Source organism: Pelecanus crispus, chromosome 12 (assembly GCF_030463565.1).
Source record: "Pelecanus crispus isolate bPelCri1 chromosome 12, bPelCri1.pri, whole genome shotgun sequence".
NCBI lineage: Eukaryota > Metazoa > Chordata > Aves > Pelecaniformes > Pelecanidae > Pelecanus > Pelecanus crispus.
Genome location: NC_134654.1, coordinates 12,871,651 through 12,881,966, shown reverse-complemented (window position 1 = coordinate 12,881,966; position 10,316 = coordinate 12,871,651). Strand labels below are relative to the sequence as shown.

Sequence of the window (10,316 nt, the reverse complement as noted above, 5' to 3'; positions counted from 1 at the left end):
ACTGGTCTCTGAGCGAGCCAGCCCACACAGATAGATGCCACAGGATGAAGATGGGCTGCCTGTGCCTTCAAAGGAGAAGGGGACCTGGAGAACATGGCTCTGTGTTTGTGTGACCATCACAACACAGGAATATATGAGGAGACCACAAGTGTCCTATTGCTTATTTGCAGTCTGCATCTTGGTGTGGGCCATGCAGGTCAGGGGTGGTTATTACATGTTGCCTGTGCAGAGAGCAATATGTGAGCTCCTCTACGGCTGGTACGCTGAACATCTTTGTCCACTCCAGCTCTCCAGTAAGCAAACAGACCAGTGTTTTTTTAAACTGAGTGTTCATGGACATCCTGTACCTCCTCTTCAGATCCTGCATTCAAAGAAAAGGAAAAAGTGTCAGCTACAACTAGCTGAACATTCCTGGACTTTGCAGCTGCTGGGGTCTTGACCCTGCAATACAGAGAACAGATGCTGCAGTGAAAGCCACTAAGTTTCTCCCAGTATTTTGGAGGGTGCCAAATACTGGCACTGGGCCACCTCCCCAGACAGTTTATTCCTCTAAGTTAAAGCACAATAAAATGTAAAGATAAGACATCAAGCTACTCTTTAAACATTTCAGAAGATACAGGCTAAGGGCATGGTGCACCCCAGGATTCACATCACTACTGGATATTTGCTTTTGAGGCTTTTTGATGTTTGCTCTTTGAGGAAAATCTGTACAACCAGTTTAAAAATTATTAGCAACAGAAAATAACACTGATTCATATTCACACAGTGCCACAGCAGTACCTTTCAGGGACAGGGGGCAACAACAGAAACCCCAGACAACAAAAGCAGACTGCAAGTGATGTGTGTGTGTGCAAGAAAGGGATGGCACATGCATTTCATGGTGTTCAAGAGGCTGCATAAATTGCTTCTGAGTCCCAAACAAGCCAAACCCAACAAGTGGTGGTTGGCCAGAAATACCAATACCTCATGCCCAGCCAGCAAGGACTGTAGTTCATGCTCTTCACCAGCCCCTTCCACCTGGTGAATTACTGACAGGCAAGTGCTGAGTAGTTTACTTTGAAACATTCAACATAAGGGCTGCCTAGAAATGGTGCACCCTGAGTTACTGCTTCAGATAGTCTCTTTCTCTCTAACTGACTGAGTGTTGACACACACACCACGGTCCCTTTCCCAGATGTCTCTCAAGTCTGCCCAGAGCTCTCATGCAGGGTCAGCATAGCCCAATAAAGGTATACATGCATCATTTTTCACACTTCCCTTTTCCTGAATGTTCCTGACATCAAAAGGAAACAAATGCCCATATAGGTATTCATAGAGAGCAATTCAAAACAACTTTTCAAAACAGTCACAGCAAATTCTTATTTGTTACATATCACCAGCTGTAGGAACAGGAGCTTTGAAAATTAAATATATGGGAAGAAAACAAACAAATGAGATTCTGCTTTGAAAATGTAGCTAATCAACGTGGGAAAATTAATGCACAGACACAGTGTTGTGCATATACATATATGTGCAGGCATGGCCAAAGTAACAGAAGACAGAGTTTGAGCATATCTGGTGTTTGTGATTTGTGTCACCAGTACATTGAATAAGCCATTGCCAACTGCTTCTCATGCACACCAGCTTATGTGTCGCGCAAAAGAGACCGTACAGCTTCAATCACTCCGTGATCAGTCAGATGCCCTGAGTCTCAAATAGCATTGTTAAAATATTTTCTGAAAACTGTGCCTGTGTAAGTGTCCCCTGTTATACAGAAAGGAAGGTCAAAAAAAGGTCTTGAATTGGGAGAAGTGGTGGAGCCTCGGCTGTTGGAATGGCCATTCAGACCCACATGGGGCAATGACCTGAAGGAGCACACCTTGGCGATGCAACAGAAATCTTGTTCTTTGGGTATTAGGTTTTAATGGTGGTCTTTTTCTGCCCTCTAATCCTTTTCCTGCTCTCTAGTAAAGATCAAAGACATGACATGAAAGGGAATGGCTAAGAGGATGAGCAGGAGATAGAGAAGAGGGGGAGGATGCTGACAGCATGCTGCAGAAGGTGAGATTTCCCAGAGAGAGAAATCAAGAGATTTCATCAGCCTGTGCTGGGAGTAATCTGGCTGTTCTGGGACAAGATCCATGTGTGCTGGGGTGGTTTAGGAAGCCGCCTAGCTGTAATTCACTGCTAGTTGTCTGACTTCTCTTAAAAGGATCCATTCAGCATTGCTTGAGGATTGATTCTTCAGTGAAACAACTCCTGGGTATAGTCTCCCAGGCAAGAGAGGTAGGGATGTATCTTTATGCAAACCCCACTAAGAAAAGCTGGTGGAGGTGCTCAAGGAAGCAGCATAAACTCCAAGATCATGAAAGCATCTTTGGGATCATCTGCGGCACCCTAGCGATGGCTGCGGGCAGCGTTATTCCCTATGATGCCAGTGCATGGCACTGCCTGCACCAATGGTGTTTCTCCAGGGGCTGTGGACCAAGATTCAGGCTCACCTTGCAGCTGGGTGAGGTAAGCACACACCTGGAGGGTGCTGTATCCCACAGGAGCACCGTCAGCTTCTGGAAACCCTGGTTTAGGGACTTCCTGAGCCAGAGAGCATATTTGCATCTCTGCATTTGATAGTTCTTGATCTAGGCTCTCGAACCCATTTTACTTCTGGCACCTACATCCTCTGGGCAATGAGCACCAGTTTCACTACACAGCGTGTGCTACCTTATTGGGTGTTTTAAAGGTTCTAGTTCCCATTTGATGCCACCACTTATTTTGTTATAAGCACCAGTGAGTCTCTCTTCTCTGCCTTCTCCCCTGCTCTCCTGATTTCATATCCTCTCTTTCATATCCTCTGCTAATTACCTTTTTCCCCACATGAAAGTCTCTATATTCTTTGTTTTCTCAGAAAAACCTCATTGTTGTGATTGTACTCAATACCTTTCTGCACTTCTCCCAAGTCTGCTATATCCTTTTTTGAGAAGCAGTGATCAGTGGCGAATGCTAGCTGTTAAAGCACCACAGACTTATGCAGCTGCATTGTGGCATTTTCTGCTTGCCCCGCATTTGTTCCCAGCTAGCTCCTAATAATAATTTGATTTTTACTTAGAAGCAGTTCTGCTCATGTGTGGCATTTTGTGCTACTTACATGGGATTTCATTCACCACTCTATTGCCCGATAACTCAGCAATGGGAAATCCTTCTGTAACACTTTGTAACCAGTTTTAAATCTGACAATCCTGAAGGATTTTGTCTTTCATAAACTTTACTATCTCCTCTCCTTGTCCAGGATATTTATGAGCTTGCTGAAAGGTGCAGACAGTTGGAGAACTCCACTTTGCTCCTTCTCCAAGTAACTTTCCTCCATTAAGACTGATCTGTACTTTGTCTCCTATTTTTTAGCAAGTTACCTATGAGAGCACATTCCCTTTTATCCTTTTGAGAGCTTCATTCCCCTAAAAGATCTGCGAGGCATTATCTCTCTACAAAAGTTGTGTTGCCTCCTCCCCTGGTTTTCACATTTAGCTGTGTGCCTACAAGTCAGACCCTGTATTTGAATTTTTAACGATTTGCTTGGCAGGAAAGTCAGGCTCATCATTCTGTGGCTTCAGCTATTTCAAGCTGATATTGCCCTCAGCTCTTCCTTCTGGCTCTGGGCATGGGTAACAGATTGCTGTCCACATTTGAGATTTAGCAGTTTTGTGCTTGAGCCCCTGCATGATGCCCAGGTGAGTGATCTGTAGCCCTGGCCGTTTGTTACTATCCACTTTATTGATGCATTTCAGAAACGCTCAAACTGATGATTTGATTTATGAGGGATCCTCTACTCCATGCCCTGAATGGAGATATGCCAGGGTGAGAACGTCCTCAAGCACTTCCACGCTGATCACTAATGCAATAAATTCAGTTTGCTTTTCTGCTATGCAGTTACAGCCCTTGAACATCCCTCTTAGACCTGTGTTACTCCCTGGACCTGCAGAGCCTCTGGCAGCCTTCTTCCTTCTGATGGAGTTGAAAACATTTGCATTGATAGTCTCTCTCTTTTTCACAGGTTGTTCATAGAAATCTTTCCTGGCCTGCCTCACCATGGCTCTGCACTTCACTTTGCATCCAGCTCTTCTCTGATTTCTTTGTCTAGCCACACCTTTGCTTTGGAAGAATGGCTTCTTGCTTCTAATTGCCCTCTCTGCTCAGCTGCTTGGCCAGCCCTTTTCTGGGGCTTTAAATGATCCCTGTGCCCAAAAGCATCTTATTCTTTTGACTGCTTCTTTTAGTATTATTTGAAGAAGATTCTCATGTATACATAGCGTCCTTTTTTGCTAATGCAATGTATTATAACCCTAACACCATACTCCTACTTAGGCACAATTGGGGATTTTTGTGTTACTTGTCATTGGACTTTACACTCTTCTTAATGCATAGTGCCCCTCCCATGCCACCAGAAGAGACACACTCTTCTCCTCTCTGTAATTTCACCTGAGAATTACAGGGTCCCACTGTTTGTGGGTTTTTTTTTAAACTGGGTTTCTGAAAAGTTTATGTCAAAACTTTAATTTAAAGCCAGGCTTTCTGTAATTCATCCATTTATATTTTTAGCCTTACAACATTTATCTAGACGCATATATGCATTTCTCCTTGGTCTCCTTGTCTATTTTTTGTGTCCTGCTTATATGGGACTGTCTACTGATATTGTTCTTTGCTCTTTTTACTTGTTCTCTATTAATCTATGTCCAGTCCCTTTCTAAGATAAAGAACCAATGTGATTATAACTCAGAGGCTGTGTTATGTCAACCAATGTGTTTTCAGCCTGGTGGCTTTTCTGCATAAGCCCTGCATGAGCTCCTGCCCTCTTCAACTGTTCTCAGTTCCTAATAAAGTTAAATCCTTCCTTTCTATGTATCTTCTCAATCTTACAAGGAGATTCTGACTCTCTGGCTGGTCCTAAAAGCATCCACAGAAGCTACTGCAGTCAAATAGACATCGAGTCACGCTGCTTTCAAACACATTGGTCCTACTAGCTCCTGGTAGAGGGAGGTAGGAGGGAATGAAGGCTATGTGTGCTTGGCAAAGCACTCTGGCACTGGCTCTGGGTGGGTGTCAGAGAGCCTTCGCCATCAGGAGGTGGGCACACATCTGGGCTGCTGGTACCATCTACAAAGAGATAGAGGCATCACAGCACAAATGCTTGCAATGCCCTGGACACTGCAGCACCCAGCACCCCATGTTAGGTGCACAGACTCCTGCTCTGGTGGCTTGGGGAGTCCTTCCAGTTTCATTTTGAAATGGGAGCTCAAAGCAACTCCTGAGCAGCCTGCCCTCACACCAGCAGTACTCTCTCCATGTGGAGGTCCCCTGCTGTGATCCTGGGAGGGCTGTGCCCTGGCAGTATTGCTGTCCACTGCCTCCAGCTCAGGGGAGAGTTTGCCTCTCAGAGCTGCCTGCAAACCAGAGAGACATCTCTGCACTGCTGCCTCCTGATCTCTCAAAATGGCAGCATCCCTCTGGGCCCTTTGAAGAACCTCCCATATCACCCATCTGCAGTGTCAGGCACTTCTGTGCCTGGGAGGAAAAAAAAAAAAAAAAAAAAAAAATCTGTTCCTGGGAGTCTGGGAGCCTGGAGTGCCACAGGCAGCCAGCACTGTGCCCCATCCAGCCTCTCCCCCTTTCCTGCTGCCTCCTCAGTAGGCTCTCCACCACCAGGAGCCTGGGTGTGGAATAGGGCTGGATAGACGAGCACGGGGAGGAAGTTATTATCTCAGCAGCACAAGGAGCACAGTGAGTCACGAGTTTAAGGCCAGCATTTTAACAGAAATTAGGCAGCTAGATCTGTATTGGGTACCTAAATCAAAATGATTTGCCCGAGGACCTGCAGTGAGTCAGTGGCAGGGTGAGGAAGGGAGCCAGGCTCTGCTCGGAGCCAGCACCTGCCCATGCTGACTCACAAGTTGTTGTATTCAGAGGCGTCTGAGAGCGCAAGACCTGGGAGCTAAACTCAGTTATGTTCTTTCAAACAGCCTCATCTCAAATGCATTTTCCCTCTCTCAGCAAGAGATGTACAGCAGTTAGGCAAAAGGCCAAACTTTAATTACATCTGGTTTCCAAAAGACACTAAAAAGCAACTCCCACACAACAGAGGCAGGTGAGAAATGAGGGATGTGCAAATCCATAAACTCATTTAATCTGTTCTCCTACTGCCACCAGCCAGGTATACTTCCTTCCGTATTGATTCCACTTAGCTGGGGTTAGCTAAAACAACTAGGGCCCAATAAGCCTTAACAATAATGACTCTGCCTGTAAGACATCCAGACTGATGTAAAGGCACTGAGAAACGTGGTCCCACCTCTTCCTTTGGGACATATTCCAGCTGCTAGAGATGTTTAGTTAGAAATAGCCACCTTGTTTCTCATTTGTATTGTTTTAGGACGAGACTGCAGGGTTTGGTGCACTCATTAACAGACTTGCTAATCATTCAGGCCATCATCTCCAGACAGGTGAGCTCTGAAACACTTCTGTTGTCAGTGGTCCTGTAGGAAAGCCCACCATGAAGGTACCAGGTCTACTGGCAGCCAGAGCACCTTCAGCAAACCACCCTCATTCACCTGCTTGCTGCAAGAAGAGGCAAACACCCGACTTACCCTGACTACCCTGCTGAGACGGGCTGTGAAGGTGAAGACTCAGACTGTGTCTGGGGGTGCCCGTCCCTGAGAAATCAGCAGGAACCGTGCAGTTTCCCTCCCGTCCTGACAACCCCTCCTCCTGCTTTTTCAGCTCTGAGCCGGACTGTGGCACTAAACACTTCCAGAGTGGCCGAGAGCCCAAGCCGCAGGGCAGGAGAGCGCTTGGGATCAGGGGCTGGACTTCAGGTGAGCAGCGGTAGCCAGCGGGATGGCCGTGAGGAATGTGAGCATCGCAGGCTTTGGGCAAGGCTGAGTCCTCGGGCAGGAGACCAGGTTCAGGCTCCAGGGGACACTTTCTTTTCCTTCGGTGATGACGGCTCTGTAAGCTGTGTCTTGGGGGCAGCGGGACAGTGGATGTACCAGCTGCTCCTGATGGTCTGTTGGCATCTACACTGAAGTCCAATCTCTTTGGAGAAGCGGAGGGGGCATGAGGGGGCTCCCGGCCTTGCTGAGGACAGGCTGGCTGTCCTGCCAGAGCTGCCTCCTGTAGCACAGCACTGCTTTCCAGAGGCTGCTGAGGGCTTTTCTCAGCCCTCTTTTGTGTCCGAGCACTGTGGAAGCCAACCTTGGCCCCAGAGTACCGGGATTTGCGCTGCCCAGGCCCCTGCCCGGCCCGCCCGGGTGGACCCTCCCCATCTCTTCTGTAGTGATGGTGCTGGTGGTGGTGGTAGTGGACGTGGCTGAGCACCTGGGGCTTGGCCGGAGCAGCACCCCCAGGCACCATCAGGTCCAAGGACCTGGGCCGCATCTCCCTTGGCGTCCGTGGCTGCTCCTGGCCATTGTCCATGGCAGGTCCCTCCGAGCTGCAGTACACAAAGGGGTCATAGTCGCTGCTGAGGGAGCTGCGGAAAGTGGAGCAGCTGCCGTGGATGCCCTGCAGACTGACGTCCGTGCAGTTCAACATGGAGTCACTGGAGGAACCATGGCAGGGCCCTGAGCTGGAGTCACTGCCCGGCCCGTCTGCCAGGTACCCACTGTGCTCCGTGAGATAGCTCTCCCCAGAGCTGCTGCTGTTGTGCTGGTGCCCATGGCCGACCCCCCGCCGCAGGGCAGGTGCACGGTGCTGCTTCTGTGCCAGGGCTGTCTTGAGCCCCAGGCAGGGGGGCTGGGGCTGGAGAGAACAAGTCCTGTGGGGTGGGAGCGTCTGCCCGCACACCGAGGGGTTGGGATGGTGCTGGGCCAGCAAGCCTTGGGCCAGGGGGGATGGATGGGCACAGGTGAGCAGGGAGGTGGCTGGCCTGTAGGGCATGTAGTGGATGGTGCCAAAATCCAGCTGGGAGAGCTCTGGAGAGTGGAAGAAGGGGTTGCCATGGGCTGGCTCCAGGGGAAAGCTCCTGAGGTTCCTCTGAGGATAAGCATGTGGGAGGTGGTAAAGGGCATGTCCTGGGTGCTGGCGGAAAAGGTGGAGTCGCCGTCCAGGCTCCATGTCCCGAGGGGCCAGCCTGGAGCCAGTGGCCGTGGCCTGATCCGAGTCTCTGGCTGTGGACAGAGAAGGGAGCATCCAGCATATGTCCCACAGCTCAGCTGCAGTAGCCCCAGCAACAGCGAGCCTCCACTGCACTTCCACTATGGTCCCACATCCCACCTGTGCCCTGCAACACCTCACTGCCACCACCAAACTGTCTTGATGGTCCTGCACACTCAGCACCCTCCCTGCTGCCCCGACCCTCAGATCCCACCTCCCTTCCCTGCAGGTCCCAGGACTGGAAACCCCTCCTCTTGGTGCAGGTCCCAGCCCAAGCCCAGCAACTTGCTGTACACCGCGGGGGCTCACACACACAGGGATCCCTCTCCATGCACACACCACCCTGTACACCCATGTGCACAGACACATGCTCCTGCTGATGCATCAACTGTATGCATCATGCAAGGGTACATGGACCTCCTGGGCACAGCCCCTGCACCCAACCCCATCCCTGGCTGCGAAATGATGTGTCTGAGCCCTACCAAGAATATTGAACATGCAAAGCGGACATGTATGGTGTTGCTGCAGCCAGGGGTCAACACACTCCCGGTGAAACTCATGGGAGCACGAGATGATCCGCAGTTCCTAGAGAGAGGTGGAGAGAAGAGGAGGAGTGTGAGCAAGGAGAACCGTGTCCCAAGACCTGGATGGGTCCTTCTTGATGGAAGCGAGCCTTATAGGATGGAAAGATGTCTAACGCATGGAGGAGGCTGTGCAGCAGCCTGGCAGCTCTGGTTCTGCTCACTGCATCCAGCTCTGAGGTGTGAATGTCCAGAGAGGTGCTAGCCCTCAGGAATAGGGGAGTTTCAGGCTAAGTGCTTTGGAGATGCAAACCCCACTTTTGTCCCATTGTTTCAACATGGACGTATTATAGACATTTTACGCTGCAGCAACAACTCAGGAGTTGCTGAAGAAAACATCCCAAGTGCCCCCCCCCCCTGCCAGACTGCTCAACTCCCACCACAGTTCCCACCTGACTGCAGCCAGGAAGCTCAGAGCCATGGCTAACTAGCAGCCGTGCCTGCAGCCTACCTGGCCCTCGCTGAACTCCTCCAGGCAAATCGCACAGACCGGGGCTGAACTGCAGCTGCTGGCTGAGTCCCACCGCGATGCCTGCCGGCACCTTGCCTGGTACTTGCGCGTGGCCAACTGCCCGATGGCCTGCATGGTCTGCTGCTGCAAGGAGTCCTGCCAGGGAGAAAGGACACTTTAAGGAGAGGCTCAGTCTTACACTGCCGTACTTCTCATTGCCCTTCTGTTTTCAAAATGGGATTATCAGGAATTTGGGGGTGATACTAATTTCCAGAGGGTGACTTTTTGTCTAACCTGACTTAGCCAGGGTAGGCTTTGTCACCAGCAGGAGACATCTGGCACTGGGCATTCAAAATCACTCAGCAGTGCTGAATTTTTGAGCCCCAAAGGCTTGTCTTTCTATAGGACAAATGGGGTATTCTCAAATCTGGAAATACATCTGATTCTGGAAAGACGATTATTTCATTTGTTAGTTTCTATTAAAAATACTAAATCTTCCACTCTTTACCAATACAGACAATACTGTTAAAATCAAGAGCTTGTGGGCCAGCTCTGCAGCTTTGGGTGCTGGGACAAGCTCTGAAAGGTGCTGGGACAGCAGGCTGCAGTGCTGGTGGGGCAGCAAGAGGAGAGCAAGGCCACTGCATGAGGGATGCTGCCCGCCCATCTCAGGATCACTCCACTCATCCCTAGGCCGCTCCTGCCTCATGTGGCCACATCTTCAGTTCACACAGAGGCACATTTCCCCTCCCAAACTGTGTCTGTTCCTGCCCTTCATGTGTTTCTGTTTGCTCAGACACATCTGCTCCATGAGATTCCTACCTGAGTCCTGTTCAGCTGGCACTTTGTGCGGACAACAAAAATCAAAATGATGACGACCACAGTGCTGACCACCGTGAGAAGAATCCACACATCATAGTCTGGCTGTTGGATAAAATAGGAAAGAAATTACTCTTGTGTGGCAGGGGTGGTAATTATAGGCTAGGCAGGGGAATCCCAATCTCTTCCTGACCATCAGCCTTTGAATACATGATCCTTGGCCAAGCTCTACTTCCTGGCTTTTTACAGGTAAAAGAAAAAGGGTTCAGTCTTTTCTGCACATTCCAGCAGGACTGGAGTTTCTCTGTCTTGCAGCATCTCAGCTCCCTAGAGGCCATGGTCTAAGG

At 49.7% G+C, this 10,316-nt stretch overlaps 1 protein-coding gene across 1 annotated transcript in view; it reads right to left on the bottom strand.

The window, feature by feature from the left end:
- Positions 1–317: 317 nt before the first annotated feature.
- Positions 318–10,316, bottom strand: part of RNF43 (ring finger protein 43) — a 58,494-nt gene continuing 48,495 nt past the window's right edge. Inside the window, exons 5-9 of the mRNA XM_075720059.1 lie at positions 9,973–10,074; positions 9,151–9,306; positions 8,601–8,703; positions 6,612–8,132; positions 318–361 (exon numbers count right to left, since the gene is read on the bottom strand). Coding sequence (XP_075576174.1) covers positions 318–361; positions 6,612–8,132; positions 8,601–8,703; positions 9,151–9,306; positions 9,973–10,074 — 1,926 coding nt within the window. The remainder of the gene's footprint in view (positions 362–6,611; positions 8,133–8,600; positions 8,704–9,150; positions 9,307–9,972; positions 10,075–10,316) is intronic.